Source organism: Miscanthus floridulus, chromosome 9 (assembly GCF_019320115.1).
Source record: "Miscanthus floridulus cultivar M001 chromosome 9, ASM1932011v1, whole genome shotgun sequence".
NCBI classification, from domain to species: Eukaryota; Viridiplantae; Streptophyta; class Magnoliopsida; order Poales; family Poaceae; genus Miscanthus; species Miscanthus floridulus.
Genome location: NC_089588.1, coordinates 93,128,208 through 93,148,116, shown reverse-complemented (window position 1 = coordinate 93,148,116; position 19,909 = coordinate 93,128,208). Strand labels below are relative to the sequence as shown.

General features: G+C 54.7%; 1 protein-coding gene across 1 annotated transcript; it reads right to left on the bottom strand.

The window, feature by feature from the left end:
- Positions 1-12,891: 12,891 nt before the first annotated feature.
- On the bottom strand, positions 12,892-13,467 carry LOC136480296 (uncharacterized). Its single transcript, XM_066477881.1, has one exon. The coding sequence runs from the start codon at positions 13,465-13,467 to the stop codon at positions 12,892-12,894; it is 576 nt and encodes a 191-aa protein (XP_066333978.1).
- Positions 13,468-19,909: the final 6,442 nt, after the last annotated feature.

Below are 19,909 nucleotides of genomic sequence, written 5' to 3'. Positions count from 1 at the left end.
GGAGGTGACAACCTCCAAGAGTAACAAGCACCACCGGCTTGCAACTCGATCATCTAGTGCCACTCGATGCAACCTCATGATGCAATCGCACTAGAATCGCTCACTCACACAATCGAATGATCACTATCAAGTATATGTGTGATGGAGGGCTCCCAAGCACTCACAAGCATGGACACTAAGTCCCTTGAGGTGCTCCTGCCTAGCCATGGCCGAAGACCACTTCTATTTATAGCCCCAAGGGCTAAACTAGCCGTTACCCCTTCACTGGGCAAAAATCGGGCCGACCGGACGCTCCGGTCGTGTTGACCGGACGCTGGACCTCAGCGTCCGGTCGCCCGTAGACGGCCACGTGTCCCGATTCCAACGGTCACTTGACCTGACCAGACGCAGCAGCTTTCAACTAACCGGATGCTGAACCCCCAGTGTCCGGTCGTTTCTAGTAAGGTACCGACCTCGACCGGATGCATCCGGTCACACTTGATCGGACGCAGCCAGCGTCCGGTCACACTCCAGCTTCTGCGTCATCGTATGTCAGCCCGACCGGACGCAGCCAGCCAGCGTCCGGTCAGTTGACCGATGCCAGCATCTTCGCGATCAACTCGTTTTCACTTCTAACTTCTTCACCCTTGCTCCAATGTGCTAATCACAAGAATTTGCATCCGGCGCAATAGAAAATAGGCATTCCATTTTCCCGAAAGCGCCGAATGTGTGTTAGCAAACACTACCTCCTTTGTAAATGTGCCAACACCACCAAGTATGCACCACCATGTGTATGTGTGTTAGCATTTTCACAATCATTTCCCAAAGGATGTTAGCCACTCAACTTGCCACGCCACTCGATCCTAGCGACAATGCAAAGTTAGATCACTCGAGTGGCACTAGATGACCGATACGCAAACAAGTTTGCCCCTCTTGATAGTATGGCCATCTATCCTAAACCTGGTCATAAACTTCTCTACACACCTATGACCGGTGAAATGAAATGCCCTAGGTTATACCTTTGCCTTGCGCATTCCATTCCATCTCCTTCAATGTCGATGCAACACATGCACCAACACGATCAACAATGATATGATCCACTTCATATCATCACGTGATCATATTGGTTCATCGATCTTGACTTCACTTGCTCTTCACCGTTGCCATCGTCCATCGGCGCCAAGTCTTGCTCAAGCTTCACCGCCACATGGTCCATCACTCCAAAGCCTTCGACTTGCCCTTCACGCTTGCAACTGGTCCATCAAGCCAAGTCTTGTCTTGATCTTCTCCACCTTGATCACATGACTCAATGTCATGTCTCATGTGCATTTAAGCTCCTTCATCATCACATGTGTGAGCTTTGCAACATCTCCAAGCCATTTTCACCTCCATGGCATATGTTGCTCACACACATGTACCTGTGGACTAATCACCTGTGTATCTCATATAAACACAATTAGTCCACCTAAGTTGTCACTCAATTACCAAAACCAAACAAGGACCTTTCACCAGGGCAACAGAGTCAGGGACGACTATGGGCGAGCCCGCGTATGGCCAAGGCCCGAGCGAACGATTGCTCGGGACGTCCTAAGTCGTGTCCGAGACCGACAGGGAGGTCTCCGAATGGGATCCCACCGTAGGGAGGCATCGAGCCACCGGGGCCCAGCGAACAGCCCCGGCACCCACTAGAGAAACCCTCTAGTACTCTTGGAGTGCGTCTCTAGACCGCAAGCCGACCCCTAGCGAACGGGGCATGGGCCTCCACTTGGACTACCCGATAACAGCTCACCGGAAGTGTCATCGCTCGCGCCCACCAAGGGTATCCTGGCATATTCCACCCCTCCTTCCGAGTGAAAAGAAAGTGCGAGGGTCATACAAAAATCTAGGGGAACCCCTGACGGCCCTCTTGCTCCATGTAGAGGCTAAGGGGCTCTTCCTGCAACCTTGCTGAGACCCCGCGACCCGAACTCGCACTTGTGGGCTCGGCAAATGCGATAAAATCTCTCGCTCAATGTGAGAAAAAGACCCTGGGGGAATGAATCCACTCCCCCAGGGCCTCGGGGGCTACACCCGGCAGGTGCGCTCGCGCGCACCCACTGAGGCCTCGAAGTACAAAACACCGTCCTGCCAGGAGCCACCACAAGTCGAGCCTCGTCAAAACCTCAAGAAGAGCGCTCACGCTCTCCCTAAGGCTCGGGGCTACTGTCGGGTACCATAAAATGGGGTACCCCGAGCGTATATCGAAAGAACCACTTAAACCCCATAAAAACAAAGCCAGGAGGTAAGCCATTGGTTAACCACAGGCTCCATCCGAGCCCACCGGCTCTCCGCCTCGCTTTTGGCCTCGCACGGGAGGTCTCGACGGCCTACCAAATCTCCGCCTCGCGCGAGGCCTCTCACGGGTGGCCTCGACGGGGAACCGATTCTCTGTCTCGCCCGAGGCCTCGCGCATAAGGCCTCGGACACAGATTCTCCATATCGCTCGAGGCCGGCTCGGCAATAACCCATCATTCCTGCCTCGACCAGTCTTCCCGACAGCGCGTCGCGTCCCATTAATACGTCAACCACTCCCGCAATCTCATCCGGACGACGGCTCGACACCACGGAGTGGCCGATAGGACAAGAAATCGCATCAATGCCATACCATCCAGGATAGGATGGGGTAGGGGTTACCGGCACTGTGCACTGGTGTTGTGCCACCTAATCCCTACCCCAGGAACAACGCGGCATGGGGAGTCAAGTCCGGGTCACCATAGCCTCGGAATCAGCATACAAGCCCAACCGCTCCATTCGAGCCACGGCAATCTACTTCAGGGTCTCGACAACCTCGAGATTCGCATCTGCCGAGCCTCCCACGATGGCTCGACCTCGGCACCCGCTAAGCCTTGGCTTCTCTCGTAGTTAGCACACGGTGACCGGCGCGTCGACCACCATGCCCTGCTTCAAGCAAACACTGGAGCCCCCACGACGCACAGGAACGGATGTGACCGGCGCGTCACCCCAGTACTTCAAGGACAGGACCACTCCGTTGGCCACGTCGCCACAGCAACAGGCTAAAGGGCTCGGACATGCCGCCTCTATTCACACGACGCCGTGTAACTAGCGCATGTATCACCCTTGTCCCCTCTTCAACTATAAAAGGGAGGGACCAGGGCTATTTTAGGGATCGGACACAGGCGATTAGACCTAGGCTCATGCGATGAACTCACGCATAAACGCATGGACGAACACTCGAGCTGCCCCACGGCTTGAGATCAACATCTCAAGGAATCCACGCCGCACCACGAAGAGACCTGGGACTAAGCCCCCTCTCTCGCCCTGCTTGTAACCCCCTACTATGATCATTTCGGTGCAAGGAATACAAGATCAAACTCTCATACTGGACGTAGGGTTCCCATTACCCGAACCAGTATAAACCTTGTGTCTCTATGCATCACCATCCGGGATTGGGAACACGCAGTACAAATTTACTAGTTGGTTGAGGGCTCACCGGTCCAAAACACCGACAACTAGTATTGGTCCCTGACAGTAGCCCCCGAGTCTACGGAGGAGTAGAATACTCCTTCGGACGCTTTTTCGAATGGGAGGACTCTGAAGGCTTTGGCCTTCTTTTGTTGTCCACAGCATGACCTAGGGGCGGTGATTCCCTTTCCTCGAGCCCCCTCCCATAGTAGGGGCCCGGTCGAGGATCGGTTCATCTTTGCGATTGTCTTCGCTCAAGCGTTTTTTCCGATAAAAACAGAGGGGCTGAGCCAAGCCACGATTTTCCTTTAAGGACGAATTATGGCACCCGGTGAGTTGTTAATGGGTTAGTCTAAGTGGGGCCCCCGACATCCTGTTCGAGGGGATCCAGCTTGGATCAGCTTGGTGACTGACCCCGGATTCTCAGCAATCAATCCATATAGTTCTCGGGTCCGTTCGACCAGTCCCGAGAGCTAAGTACCTTTCTTAAAAAACCATGGATCGTAACTGGCCGAGACTCAAACGTGGGCTAGGATGCCCATGGCGCTCGTGCACCTGGGTACTGGCCGCTAGCGGGCCCATCCCTTTCCACCTCTCACCCTAAAGGCACCTAGAACGGTTGTCAAACCCATCGATGGGCCGACCTACGAACCCCTGGGCCCAGTCGGGCCGTAGAGATGGTTTTAGATCCATATTCCTCTTACTCATGATGAGTCGTGGCTCGTTCGGAGAGGCAAAACATCTAGCAAGTTTTTTGAGGGAACTGACAGAGATTATGTGAGCACATCCTACGGCGGGACATTGTGGTAGATCATGGCAGGCACGGAGATCTAGGCAGGCAGTTGGTTTCCTCGCATCCGTCGCCCCAATAAAACCAAAGGGTTCGCCCCCGAATTCCATACCTTGCATCCTTGCCTCTGTATCCATGACCGCCGCTGCCAATCGCTCAAGTTTCCTATCTCTGCATCCCCGCCGTCGTCGAGCTTGCATCCACCCGCCCCCATCTCCAATGCATCCGTGGTGCCGCTCTGACATCACCTTCCAACGCATGGAGGGCCTCATCCATCATAGTCCTCTCCACGCGTGGACCGCGGCCGAGGAGTGGCTGCTGCCCGGTGAGGACATGCCATCGCCGCCTGACGGCTACGTGGTGTCGTTCACCCACTTCCACGAGCGTGGGTTTGTGATCCCATCCCACAGATTTCTTCGGGTGCTACTGCACTACTACAAGATCGAAGTGCAGCATCTCAATCCCAATAGGATCTAGCACATGGTGGCGTTCATCGCCCTATGTGAGGGGTTCCTAGGGATCAGCCCCCCCACTTCGATTTGTGGAGGTACTTCTTCGCCGTCACCCTCCAGAAGAAGAGGGAAAAGAGCGGTAGGCAGGAGCTGCACATGCCGATGGGATGCGCCGGCATCTAGCTCTGGAACAATCGAGTCGGTGAGTACCCATTGATGCGGCTATCAACGTCCAACAAGGGGTGGCACTCGCAGCGGTTCTACCTCAAGAATGATGCCACCGCCCCTCTGTCGGAGTTCACCAGGCGCCTGATCAAAGAGGCCCTAGAGTCATGGAGGAAGTGGGCGTCCTAGAGAAGGACAAGAAGAAGATCCGGGACCACATCGCCGCCATCCACATTCTCAAGGAGAACGGCTTGAAGGGGTCGGGCATCTTCGGGAACTACCACACAAGGAGGGTGGTGCTGTTGATGATGCTCTCGCTGTACGTGATGGTGCCCGAGGCGTCATTCGATGGAACGATGCTCACCGAGGGGGTGCTCCCTAACTCCGAGATCGCGCAACGCATCAAGGAGGTAATGGAGCTCTCATAGGATGACATGGGTGCCCCCTTGATTTCATCTACCCGGTGCCAGGAATCCTCCGATGTGGCCGGAACTAGGCCACGTCTTCTTCGTAAGTTTATCTTTCTCATGCCTTCTCTTCAATAGATTTCCCAACCTCTTGATACTAACTCTGAGAGGGGCGGGATCAACCGAGGGACCTCATGTTCACGGATCACCTAGCACCATTGCCAAGGGATTCGTCCATGAGTGCAGCGAATCACACCGAGGGTGAGCGGCTGAGGAATGCGAAGGAGGACAAGAAGAGGAAGAGGCAGCGAAAGCTGTAGGCGTGGGAACGGGGGGAGGACACTGACAGTGACGACGATGATGACGATGGTGATGACGACGAGGTAGCCAATAATGTCGAGTGGGACATCCTAGAGAACGAGGACATGCTGATAGGTATTGGTTCATCCTTGCAGGAGTTGGGACCCTTCCTGTTCCACGGAGGGGAGGGTACGTCCGGGGAGCCGGTGGAGGTGGGTCATACCATCGGCCTCCCTCAGGAGTCAACAGAGGCAGGTGGCTCTACTGTCACGCCTAAGATGTCGGTGGAGGCGGGCGGCTCTGCCGTCGTGCCCCAAAAGTCAAGGGGAGCATGCACCTCTGCCTAGGAGCAGGGAGTGGGCTCAAAGTGGCCTCACCCCGATGAGGCGGAGTAGAGGTCGGGGGGTTCACCCCCCAAACGTATCTGCCATCCGACGGCACGAAGGTGAGTTATCAGCTTCTCTATTTTTCCCTATTTTGGTCGGATTTCATCGTGACTTATATTTTTGGTCCCTTGCAGCGTCGATAGGTAGCGAAATCCTTTAGCACTGGCACCAAAGAAAAACATCACCCTTCAGCCGAGGCGGTAGCCGTCGATGGGCGTTGCACCCATTTTGGGAGGGAGTGGCGCCAGTGCGACTACATCTCTGGCCAGACAGGCGCTGCCCATGATGGCGCCCATACCCTCGGTGGGACGGGTGGACGCGGGGGCTCAAGGGGCACCTTCGGAGGTCGCAGAGCAGTTAGCGATGGCGGCAATACCTCTACCGATGATGGGGCTGATGGGGCTACCGACCTTGCTCATGGCGCCGACCGTGGCTGGCGCAACACAGCCGGTCAGGGCCCCGCTGACACAGGTGGTGGCAGCTGTGATACGTGGGCCACAACTGGACACAACCATGGCGGCGCCTGAGGCACCAGCACGACCCGCACCATCAGCAGCCTAAGCGACGGCGCCTGGCATGGGCCGGACAGAGGGGGACATGGCCAAGGGGTCCACAGACATTGTGGTGCAGGGAGAGGGGCCAGTGTCCATACCGTTGACCCCTTCCATCACCGAAGGGAGTGTCCTAGTGGGGATGTCACGGCGAGAAGGGTTGGTGGCTCTCAGAGATGGCGGGGAGCTATCCCTAGCGCTGACATTGGTAGGCAACGACTCGCCCACGCGAGGCGAGCCCCTGCTCCGATGGACGAATCCGTAGGATCCGATGTCAACGCTCTTCACCCTCGACGATGTCGCCGAGAGCATGGAGCGGGAGATCCTCGACGTGGGGATCGCGTTCATGCTGGAAGCCCTAGACCATGCCAGGGGTGCCTTGCGCGACATTGTCATTCCCTATGGCCGAGTATTTGCTTGATCCTGCCTCTCACCCTTTTCTTTCTCTATATATTTTTTGTATCCTGACCATCATCTCCCTTCATTCCCTCATCACTCGCAGCCGGGGGAAGTCTCAGTTCCTTCGTGAACAGAAGGACACCTAGGACCGCCTCATCGAGGAGGCATGGCTACATGGGGAGGTGACCGCTCAGCTTGTTGCCGCCCAGCAAAGGGTGGCCCAGCTGACTTCCCTTGCCGAGGAAGTAGACAGTCTTCGGTCACGGGTGGCTGAGGCCCATCGGGACACTGACGAGGCTGAGAAGGCATTTGAGGCCCTGTCGGTGAGGTTATGGAGGGACGATGAGGAGGCCACTCGGGTCAGGAAGGAGTAGTACGAGCTGCTCTAGAAGGACGCCGAGACCTACCAGCGGATCCTCGATCTTCTAGCCGAGGTTGAGAAGGAAAGCGAGCTAACGCTGGGGGCCGAGGAGAAACTCGTGGCCCTAGAGAAGAGGGTGAGCCTGGATGCCGTAGTGGTCGCTCAGCTGCGTAAGGAGCGGGATGAGCTGCTCCAAACCACGGAGAGGCTCCGCTCGGAATGCGGCGTAGCTCATGAGGAGCATGACTAGGCCTTCCGAGAGCATGACCAGGCCTACCTGGAGCGCGACGACACATAGTAGAAGGTTGGCTCCCTCTAGGATGAGCTTGGAAATGCGATGGCCCAGAAGCTAGAGGCTAAAAGCATTTCTGCCAGGCTAGCCATGGACCTCGCTGAGGCGAGGAGGAATCTTCAAGCGGAGAGCGATGAGCTTGGTATCCTGAGTGTAGTCCTCGGAGTGGTCTACGATGACCTTGCGGTGGTGCGGTCAAAGGGGACTAGTTCGCTCATGGCCCGTGCCATCGAGATCATGACGCGGGTGCGCCAGCTCGAGAGGAACGCCCTTCATGCCAGGGTCAATCAATCCTTCGTGATTGCTCGTTCTCACTATGGGGACAGCATCGATCTGGAGACGATGAGCCATGGCTTCGTGCCTGGCTATGAACTCCATGAGCTGGAGGAGATGGAAGTGGCGGTGGCTCCCCTTTCGCAGGACCTGGCGGACAGGATTGAAGTCATAGTTCTCCCCCGAAGGGGTTAATTAGCTCAATAGGTCGGTGGATTATTCTTGTAATCAGCGGACAAGTGCCGACCCTTGTGTATCATTTAAATAAACTTGTTATTTTGTTTTGGTGTGAATGGATTTGTTTGTCCTCCCTTTTTATGTGTGAAAAGGGGTTCATGTGTTCTGACCCTTCCATTTGTTAAGACCGTAGAGCTCGAGGTGTAGGGGGGAAACTATGATCATGCTGGTAAGCAAGAGTGCCATAGCTGCTAGGCCATAGGTTTCTCGCAGTTCGACCAGCCTTGTTCAGTCGTTCTTTTCCGCAGACCTTGCTACTAGGTTTAACGTGAGGATGGGTGTCGGGCGCGGTGACTATTTTAGAAAGGGTGTATGTGTACCCTTATCTACCCCCAAGTGTGACCTGACCCCTTGCCATTGCTGGGGTCGGGTATCACTAAAGATCGAGGAGAGTATAGCGAAACTAGTAGGAGAAAGTGTCTCTTGTTTTTGTGCATACCCCCTCCGTAGGATCTAAGCCATCGTTCTGCAACCGCGCGTTCAGTCTCCTTATGAGTCCAACTTTCCTCAAGCCCCCATGCGTAGTAGGAGTCCAGCCGAGGGTCGGCTCATCTTTGTGATCGTTGCCCCGTTCATGGTTTCCATGACTGGAGGGGTTGAGCTAACGTCACTTGCCTTGATGGCTCGAGTGACGTGCTCGGTGAGCTCGCTATCAGACATGTTCAAGTGGAATCCGGGTTCTTCGTTCATGACAGGGTTGGCATAGCCCTCATGTGGCATTTCGCTGCTCCTTAACTTGCCTCCCAGTAGATGCTCGTGTCGCTTCGGAGAGTGACTCAGGTGGCCCACTGGCCTCCCCTCGATGGAGATTCTGTGGGCTCGGCTCAAGGTTAGCATCAAACGAGAAGGTTGAGACGACCCTGTCTGCTTCTAAGCGGGTCGGGCAAAGGTCGCTATTGCTCATCTGCATTTTCTCCCCTAACTCTGTTCAATGCGAGGTGGCTTCGAGCCCTTCACGGGCCAGCCTTCGAACCCCAGTCAGGTGGATTCCTGAGTTCGGGTCGGGTGGCTCAAGCCCTCGAGCCCCGTGGGGCTCGGTGGGGGTCGGCCATGTTTCTTGCATCACCCCGTCCATGGTTTTTACAACCGGAGGGGCTGAGCTAACGACACTTGCTTTGATAGCTTGAGTGTCGCGCTCGGCGAGCTCGCTAACTGGCATGTCCGAGTGGAATCTAGGTCTGTCATTCGCTGATGGGGTCGGCATAGCCCTCATATGGCATTCCACTGCTCCTTAACCCGCCTCCTGACAGATGCTCGTGTCACTCTAGAGAGCGACTCAGGTGGCCCGCTAGCCTCTCCTCGATGGAGATTCTATGGACTTGGCTCGAGGTTAGGATCAAACAAGAAAGGTCTAGATGTCCATATCCGCTTCTGGGTGGGGTCGGGCAAGGCCGCTAGGGCTCATCTACATTTTCCCCCTAGCTCTGTTTGATGCAAGGCGGCCTCGAGCCCTTCTTGGGCCGGCCATCAAACCTCGGTCGGTCGCCGCTCATATCAAATGAGACGCCTACCGCTTCATGACGCGATGCAAAGCGTTGTGATGCAACAGTTGCATATGCAATGCTTGGATGTATGGGATGAATATATGGATGAATGAATGAATGTATGTATGAATGCATGCATGAGAATGGATGAATGAATGATCATGCAATGGAAAAGAAAAGTGGGGGTCGGTAAAGTTACCTCGATGGCTCGAGTGACGGGTTTGGGGAGCTTTTACTGGATATGTCCATGTGGGGTCTAGGTCTGACATTCGTGACAGAGCCGACGTAACCTGCATGCGGCATCCCACTTCTCCGTACCTATCTCTCGGTAGTGGCCTGAGCCGTCTAACCGATCTAGGCGACCTATCGGCCTCTCCTCGATGGAGATTTTGCCGGTGGGTCCCTCCAAATCCATCTAGGGAAGGTAGAGGCTAAAGCTCGGGGTGCAGTGACAAAAACTCTGATCACGCTGGTGAGCAAAAATGTCATAGCTGTTGGGCCATGGGTTTCTAGCGGTTCGACTAGTTTTACTCAGAATGTGTTTCCGCACACCTTGCCTCTAGGTTTAAGCGCGAGAAAGGGGTTGGGCATCGAGAATGTCTACTGAATAGACACTCTTGCCAGCCCTTGAGCAAGATCCAACCCCTTGCTGTTGCTGGGGTCGAGGGCTCGATAGCAAAATTAATGCACGTAAAGTAACGGTGACCCATCTCTTGGTAGTGGCCTAAATCGTTCGATCGACTTGGGTGGCCCACTGGCATAGGACTTACCTCGATGGCACGAGTGATGGATTCAGGGAACTCTCACCGGATATGTTCAAGTAGAATCCAGGCCCGTCATTCATAATGGGGTCAGCATAACCCATGTGGGGCATCCTGCTGCTCCCTACCCGTCCCTCGGCAGCAGCTAAGTCGTCTGGTCACTTGTTACCTACAGAGATAGAGGATGAGAACATCCCGCGCAAGAATTTAGTTAGGCAGATAAGCCAGGCGGTGAACTTGTAATAAATGGACAAGCTCTTAAATTTCGTTATAGCCAAACAGTTTTTTAGCCCTTCTCCCTTTTTTGTATAAAAAGGTTAGTGCATTCCGACCCTTTCCGTCATTAAGGTCATAAAGCTCAGGGGGTGGGTGAGCAAATTCTGATCATGCTGGTGAGCAAAGGCACCATAGCCGCTAGGGCATAGGTTTCTCGTAGTCTGACCAGTTATACTCAGAGCTTGTTCCCGCAACCCTAGCTCCTAGATCTTAACGTGATAGGGGGTCGGGCACAGAGAAAGTAGGCCAGGTGGATAAACTCTTAGACGCGCACTGACACTTCTCATGACTAAGGCCAAAAAAGCCTAGGGTGTGAAAAAAAACTCTGATCACGCTAGTGAGCAAAGGCACCGTAGCCACCGAGGAGTAGGTCTCTCATAGTCCGACCAGTTTTACTCAGCATTCATTTTCGCAAACCTCACTTCTATGCCTTAACATGAGAGAGGGTCGGGCATAGAGAATGTCTACCAGATAGGTATGCTCTTATTAGCCCTCGAGTGAGGCTCGACCCCCCGCCGTTGCTGGGGTCAGGTGTCACTAAAGGTCGGGGAGTTAGATAGCGAAATTGATAAGAGAAAGTGTGCATTTTGTAACGTCCCGCCTCTCCGAGGCCGGGCCCGCTTACATCTGACAGCTTCTCTAAGATATAGACTGCCCTCACAGACCAACACAGGTTTTTTCTGCGCACTTTGTCCTCACTCGTGCGCACCCGGGAAGAACTTCCCGGTCGGTCACCCATCGCTCCAGGCCAAGCACGCTTAACCTCAGAGTTATTTGCAGATGGGCTTCCGGAAAAGAAGTTGCAACTTATTGGTATGAGTATCCTATTAATCCTGTTAAGCCTTGGGCCGGGATGTTACATCCTCACCCCCTTAAGAGATCGACGTCCTCATCGATCAATCCCAAGCCAGGAGCGTCCTCTCTTGGCCACGTCCGTGTGTCCAGAGCCAGCGTATGTGCCATGCTATGTGACCACGATGGATCCACACCAGCCATGCGCACCATGCCTGCGCAACTGCGACACACGCGCCCGTGAAACCGCGAGAGTCGGCTCTGATACCATTCTGTAACGTCCCGCCTCTCCGAGGCCGGGCCCGCTTACATCTGACAGCTTCTCTAGGATATAGACTGCCCTCACAGACCAACACAGGTCTTTTCTGCGCACTTTGTCCTCACTCGTGCGCACCCGGGAAGAACTTCCTGGTCGGTCACCCATCGCTCCAGGCCAAGCACGCTTAACCTCAGAGTTATTTGCAGATGGGCTTCCGGAAAAGAAGTTGCAACTTATTGGTATGAGTATCCTATTAATCCTGTTAAGCCTTGGGCCGGGATGTTACACATTTATTAAGGGTAAAAACAACATAGCTGCTCGATGTTCCAGGCATTGACAAAGACTCCGCCATCGATGGTCTTGAGCTTGTAGGCGCTTGGTCGGAGCACCTCCACGATGACGTACGGTCCTACCCACGACAGAGAGAGCTTGTGGCGGTCCTTGCTGCTCTGGATGAGGTGGAGGACTAGGTCTTCGATGTTGAAGGCCCGACCCCACATGCAATGGCTGTGGTACTAGCACAACGCTTGCTGGTACTTGGCCGAGCAGAGGAGGGCAACGTTGCATGCTTCATCCAGCTGGTCCATGGCGTCCTCAAGGGATGCCTCGGCTCCCTGTTCGTCGTACGTCCTGACCCTTAGCGCTCCATAGTCGAGGTTGGTCGGGAGGATAGCCTCAGAACCATAGACCATGAAGAATGGTGTGTAGCCGGTGGCCTAGCTAGGAGTCATCCTTAGGCTCCAGAGCACCGTAGGAAGCTCTATGACCCATCGTCCACTAAACTTGTTCAACCGGTTGAAGATCCTAGGCTCGAGGCCCTATAGGACCATGCCGTTTGTGCGCTTGACCTGCCTATTCATGCAGGGGTGCGCTACGGCGGCCCAATCGATGGGGATGTGATATTCATCACAGAATTGGAGGAACTTCTTCCTGATGAACTGCGTGCCATTGTCTATGATAATGGAGTTCGGTACTCCAAAGTGATGGACGATATCAAGGAAGAATAGCACGGCTTGCTAGGACTTGATCACGGAGATCAGTCGGGCCTCTATCCACTTTGTAAACTTGTCTACGGTGACAAGCAAGTGGGTATAGCCCCTGGGCAATCTTTGGAGAGGTCCGACCAGATCGAGCCCCTAGACCACGAACAGCCATGTGATGGGGATCGTTTGGAGTGCTTGGGCTAGTAGGTGGGTCTACCGAGCGTAGTACTGACACCCTTCGCAGGTGCGCACAATCTGCTCGGCATTAGCTACTATGGTCAGCTAGTAGAAGCCTTGATAGAATGCATTTTCGACCAAAGTTTTAGGCACGACATGGTGACCGTAGATCCCACCGTGGATATCGCTCAGCAACCGCTTCCCATGTTCAATGGGGAAGTAGCGCTGCAGGATCCTAGTGTGGCTCCGCTTGTAGAGTTCACCCTCAACACGAACAAAAGACTTGGCATGACGTGCAAGCCGCTGAGCCTTCGTCTTGTCCATCGACAGCGCCTCATGGACAAGGTAGTCGAGGTAAGGCATCCTCCAGTTGGCCAGAGGGTCGGGCTCTATCACTGGACCCTCATCAAGCTCCATGACCTCGGGGTCAGATGGAGCCGATGGCTGGTTAGCCCCTGAGCCTAGGGCAGGCAGCCCATCATCGGCTTGTTCTGGCTCCTCGTAGCGGACTGAGGGTTTGTGCTGATCGCTGGCAAAGACGCCTATCAGCACTGGCTCTTGGCCGGATGCCGCCTTCGCCAGCGCATCGACTGCCTCATTGAGACACCTCGGCATGTGATTGAGCTCGAGGCCATCAAACTTGTCCTCCAGCTGGCAGACTTCTTGGCAGTATGCAACCATCTTGGCATCGTGGCAGCTCGACTCCTTCATGACTTGGTCAATGACCAGCTAGGAGTCGCCCTGAACATCAAGGTGTCGGATACCCAACTCGATGGCCATGCGTAGGATGTCGAGTGTCTCATATTCGGCCACATTGTTGGAGGAGGCGAAATGGATGCGACCATGTACCTCATGCATACCCCAAGGGGTGAAACGAAGACTAGCCCTACGTCGATGCCTTTCTTCATCAGTGATCTGTCGAAGTACATCATCTAGTACTCCTGGTAGATGACTGCTGGCGGCATTTGGACCTCAATCCACTCTGCAACGAAATCAATCAGCACTTGGGACTTGATGGCCGTTCGATAGGCATACGAGATGCCTTGTCCCATCAGCTTGAGTGCCCACTTCACGATTCTTCCCATGGCATCATGGTTTTAGATGACCTCGCCGAGGGGGAAGGACGTCACGACCGTCACCGGATGTGACTCGAAGTAGTGACGTCGCTTCATCTTGGCAATGAGGACAGCGTACAGGTGCTTCTAGATTTGAGGGTAGTAGGTCGTGGAATTGGATAGGACCTCGCTAATGAAGTACATGATGCGTTGTACTTTGAGGGTGTGTCCCTCTTCTTCTCACTCCATCACCAGGGCGGCACTGACCACTTGCATGGTCGCCACAATGTAGAGTAGAAGCAATTCTCCATCGGTCAGAGGAACTAGGATCAGAGCCTTTGTCAGGAGCTGTTGGACCGTGTCAAGCGCCTCCCAGGCCTCGGGCGTCCATTCGAAATGGTCGGCCTTCTTCAGAAGCTGATAGAGGGGGAGACCTCGTTTGCCGAGGCTCAAGATGAAGCGGCTGAGCACGGCGAGGCACCCTCTAACTCGTTGTAGCCCCTGCATGTTCTGAGTTGGGCCCATCCTCGTGATGGCTGAGATCTTCTCTAGGTTGGCTTCGATGCCACGCTCGTAGACGATGAAACCAAGCAGCATACCCCTCGGGACCCCGAAAACGCACTTCTTGGGGTTGAGCTTAATGCCATTTGCTCAGAGTTTTGCGAAGGTCTACTCAAGGTTGGCTACGACCTAGTCAGCCCATTTGGACTTGACCACGATGTCATCCACGTAGGCCTCAACGGTTCGCCCGATGAGGTCTCCGAAACACTTGAGCATACAATGCTGGTACGTAGCCCTTATGTTCTTCAGACTGAACATCATTATGACATAGCAGAATGATCCAAACGGGTTGATGAAAGATGTCACGGGCTGGTCAGACTCTTTCATCATGATTTGATGGTACCCAGAGTACGCATCAAGGAAGCAAAGGGTTTTGCACCCTAAGGTAGAGTCGACTACTTGGTCTATGCGTGGCAAAGGAAACGAATCCTTTGGACACGCTTTGTTGAGACCTGTGTAGTCAACACACATTCTCCATTTCCTACTCTTCTTTCATACAAGGACATGATTGGCTAACCACTCTGGGTGGTATACTTCCCTGATGAACCCTGCTGCCAATAGCTTTGTGATCTCCTTACCGATGGCCCTGCGTTTCCCCTTGTCGAAGTGACACAGGCGCTGTTTCATCGGCTTGGAGCCTGGCTTGATCTTTAAGGCATGCTCGGCGACTTCTCTCAGAATGCCTGGTATGTTTGAGGGTTTCCATGCAAAGATGTCTCTATTGGCGCGGAGGAAGCCGACGAGCATGCTTTCCTATTCGGAGGAAAGCGTTGTGCCAATGTGCACTGCTTTGCCTTTGGAGCCGATGGGGTCTATGAGGATATCCTTGGCGCCCTCCACTAGCTTGAAAGACCTAGCCGACCGCTTGGGGTTACATGCTTCCTCGATGACCTCCTTCCCGATGGTCGCAAGCTCTTTGGAGGCGATGATTGCCGCAGTGTGATCACAGCACTCGACCTCACATTCATAGGCACACCGGAAGGAGGTGCCAATGGTGATGACCCTGCACGGTCCTCGCATCTTTAGCTTTAGATAGGTGTAGATGGGGATGGCCATGAACTTTGCATAGCATGGACATCCTAGGATGGTGTGGTAGGTTCCATGGAACCCGACCACCTCGAAGGTGATGGGCAGATCCCCAAAGGTGATGGGCAGATCAATCTACCCAAGTGGCATGGCCTGCTTTCTAGGCATGATGCCATGGAAAGGCACTCCGATTGGTCAAACGCACAATCGGTCAATGCCCATGGTGTCAAGCGTTTCGACGTACATGATGTTGAGGCCACTGCCTCCATCCATCTGTACCATGGTGAGCTGCTTCGTGTCGATGATTGGGTCAACCATGAGCGGATATCTCCCTAGTTGTGGGATGCTCTCCGGGTGGTTGGTCCGATCAAAGGTTATGGCAGACTCTGACTACCAAAGGAACATAGGCGTGGCCGGTTCGGCCGTATAGACATCGCGACACGCGAGCTTCTAGCGATGCTTGTATAGATGCCACCAACCCTCCAAAGATAATGAGGCAGCCATCTAGCATCGGAAAGCCACCATCCCTCCCCTTGGCATCGTCCGTGGTCGGCTCGGGGTCCTTCCCATGCCCTCCCATGTTGAAGCCTCCGGATAAGAACCGCTTCATGAGGCCATAGTCTTTGTATAGATGCTTGATAGGGAAGGAATGGTTCGGGCATGACCCTTCGAGCAGCTTCTCGAAGTGGTTCGTGGTACCCTCCATGGGCTTCTGGCCCCCCTTGCAGTCGGCGGTAGCCACGAGCGAGCCCTCGCGCCGCTGCTTGTTCTTCTTCTTGATGGGACGGTTGGAAGCGCCTTCGCCGGCATCCTCGTCCCACTTCGCCTTGCCTTTGAGGTGGTTGAAGATCACTTCGACCGCCTCCTCGCCCGAGGCATGGCTAGTGGCAATGTCGAGGAGCTCCTTGGTGGTTCGCGGGCCCTTACATCCCAGCTTGTGAACTAGGGCCTTGTAGGTGGTCCTAGATAGGAAAGCTCCTATAACGTAGGTGTCGGCGATGTTAGGCAGCTCGTTGCACTACCAGGAGAAGCGCCAGATGTATCCACGGAGGGTTTCTCTGGCCTTCTATCAGCAGCTTTTGAGATCCCATGGGTTCCTAGGATGCTTGTACGTGCCCTGGAAGTTCCCCATAAAGATCTCTTTCAGGTCCGCCCAACTTTGGATTCTATTGGACGGAAGGTGTTCCAACCCTATTCGTGCCGAATCAGCTAGGAACAATGGAAGGTTACAGAAAATGAAGTCATAATTATCTGCTCCACTGGCTTGGCAAGCAAGCTAATAATCCTCAAGCCATAGTTCGAGGTTCATTTCCCTAGAGTATTTTAGGATGTTGGTTGGTGGTCGATACCGTGGTGGAAAGGAGGCGTTGAGAATGTGTCGGCGAAAGGCCTAAGGTCCTGGAAGGCCAGGGCTCGGGATTCAGTCCTCGCTGCAGTCGTAGCATTTGCCATGATGAGGGTGGCAGTCATAGCTAGCCCCCTCCCCAGCATCACCATGGGTACACCTACGGGCATCGAGGGTGTCGCGCACATCACGGTTATGGCCGAGACGCTCATGCACTAGGACCGTAGTGCATAGCCTGCTGCCTTGCGTCACCTGGTGGACTGATGCATCCTTGTTGTGTCGCTCTAAGGGCGTGCGCTGGTTGGTGTCGAGCTCATGTCGTCGGGACAATGAGCTTTCAGCTTGCTGCGCCGCTGCACGATTGAGTAGCGTGCGAATCTCATGATGGGCCCAACAATCCTCAGGCGTTGTGGGCCCCAGAAGCCCATGGAGCAAGACCATCACTGCAGCGATGTTCTGGCTTGGCCGGGCGAAGTGTGAGAGGGCTTCATCATCCTCGATCATCCTCTAGTTCACATCATGGGCCATGGCACATGCGTGCCCACCGTGTTCGTGGCACTCGATCTTCGATCAAGCTCTGCGCATTCTTGCTTGAGCTAGAGTCGTGCTTCCTCGAGCTCTTGGTGCCGAGCCTTTAGGTGCTCCATCCGCAAGCGGGGTGGAACCCCTATATCCCCCTTGACCTCATTGTCGAGGTCATTTGTCAGGGTAGCCTCCTCCTCGTGGATGCTTTTGGATGTCCCTCAGGGGTACCTGCCATAAAACATTCATGAGAGGGGTGATGGCTCCCCCTGCTAGAGTCAGAGGTGGAGGGCAACTCCATTTCTTCCATGAGGAGGTCATGGAAAGACTCTGTGACATATTTGGTCATCCCTACGAACTCGTCGTTCGTGGTCAAAGGAGGCGCATGTTGCGCCACAAGGTGGTCAACGGTCTCTGCAGCATTGCAGAGACCAAACGGGAGCGCTATCGGGGCACTTCGGATGGGGTATTCTAGAGAGAGCGGCTCCCCTCTGGCAAGCTGTGCCATGACATTGGCAAATGAGAAGGTGAGGTGGCATAGGTCCTCCCAGGATAGTCGGGGTCCTAGGAAGGCACCGAGCTAGCGCTCTAACCTCCCATAGTCAAAGTCGAGGAGCTGGTCACTTCTAGGGGCGTGGGTCTTCGGTGCATGCAGTTGTAGCTCCTCAAGTGCCTTGGCAATCGTGTTGAGGCCGACAGAGTGGAGAGGTCAAATGGCAGCGGGAGCCATCGCCAACTCTCCCTCCGTCGTGATGATGAAGTCTAGGTCCTCGAAGCGCACGTGCGGGCCCGGGACCTAGCTGAGGTTGTGACTAGCCATTCGAGGCCTGGTGTGGATGTTGAAACACACAAAAGGCCCATACCTAGCGCGCCAACTGTCGGTGATTCGAGTTGCCACTGACTAGTAAATTTCTAATAATGTGTGTCTAGCTCGGATGGTGTGCTAAGAGGACACGAGGTTTATACTGGTTCTGGTAGAATGTCCCTACATCTAGTTTGTTGCTGCTGCTCGTATTACTAGCACTAAAAGTTTGTAGTAGGGGTTACAAATAGTCAAGAGAGGGACAGGTCCCAAGTCTCTAGTAAGAGGAGCGAACAGGTGCCAAGAGCTTGGTCGCTTCTCGGCTGTGTGCTTGTGTGTTCTATTCGGTTCAGGGTTCGATGGATTCGAGTCCCAATTGATGTGATGTGTTGCGATACCCTTTATGGGACACCATATTTTCCCTTTTATAGGCCAAGGGAAAGCACGGGTTACAGTGGAGGGAAAAGATCAGGATGAGAAGGAGAAGAAGTCCTTAGGATCGTTGGGTCCTTCTTTTCCTTCATGTGGGTCCCACCAACCCTGTAGACGTCAATAGGGATAGCACCCCGTCATAGCCATGTTCGTCATTGGCGCCATGCGTAGGCGTCGTCTCCTGGTCGTGGCGCTCCACTCTGTCCTAGCGGACGTCGTGGTGAACTTACGCGCCTATTAGTGCTCGTACGAGGGTTAGGTAGAACAACATGGGTACGCCCGACGTTGTTCCTAATGTGAATCCCCAGGTATGGCCCATCACAGCCATGGGTTATATCGAGGCATGTTGGTCACCTCCCTGGTGTCAGAGCTTTGACCCAGTGCCATTCGCTTGGACCTAGAGTGGTTGGCGGTGGTATGGGTCCTTGTCGGGCGAGATGGATCCCCCGGCCTTGGGGTCGGTCGAGGCAGAGTCCCCCCTAGAGGCCGGGTGAGGCGGAGCCCACCCTCAGAGGTTAGGTGAGGCGGAGCCCGCGGCCTCAGTGTCAGGTGAGGCAGAGCCCGTGGCTTCGATGTTGGGCGAGGCGGAGCCCGCCCTTAGAGGTCGGGCGAGTCAGAGTGCAAACCTAAGGGTCGGGCAAGGCAGAGACCGCCCCTAGAGGCCGAGCGAGGAGGAGTCAGCCCTTAGAGGTCAGGCGAGGCAGAGCCCGTGGCCTCGATGTCGAGTGAGGCGGAGCCCACCCTCAAAGGTCAGGTGAGGTAGAGCCCACCCTCAGAGGTCGGACAAGGTGGAGCCAGCCCTCAGAGGTCGGGCAAGGCAGAGACCGTGGCCTCGGTGTTAGGCGAGGCAGAGCTAGCCCTTAGAGGTTGAACAAGGCGAAGCCCGTGGCCTTGGTGTCGGGCAAGGCGGAGCCAACCCTCAGAGGTCAGGCGAGGCGGAGCCCGTGGAATAGTGTCAGGCAAGGTAAAGCCCGCCCTTAGAGGGTCAGGCGAATCAGAGTGCAAACACAAGGGTCAGGTGAGGCGGAGCCCGTGGCCTTGGTGTCGGGCAAGACAGAGCCCGCCCTTAGAGGCCGGGCGAGGTGGAGCCCACAGCCTCAGTGTCAGGCGAGGCGGAGCCCGCCCCCAGAGGCCGGGCGAGGCAGAGCTTGTGCGCCTAGGGGTTGGTTGGAGCTGTAGTGACGCTCTTGGCTACTCGGATGAATCAATGTTGATGGTTATTAGCTCCTCCTCTTCATGTACCCTAGTATTGGTCCCCGACACACAACTTCTAAAAACATTCCGAGGCTTATTATGGAGCATCCTTCTTTTGGTTTTGTTACCTTTTAGGGACTGTGACATTCTCCAAGATACCATCCATTTCTATGTTCAGCAATAGGT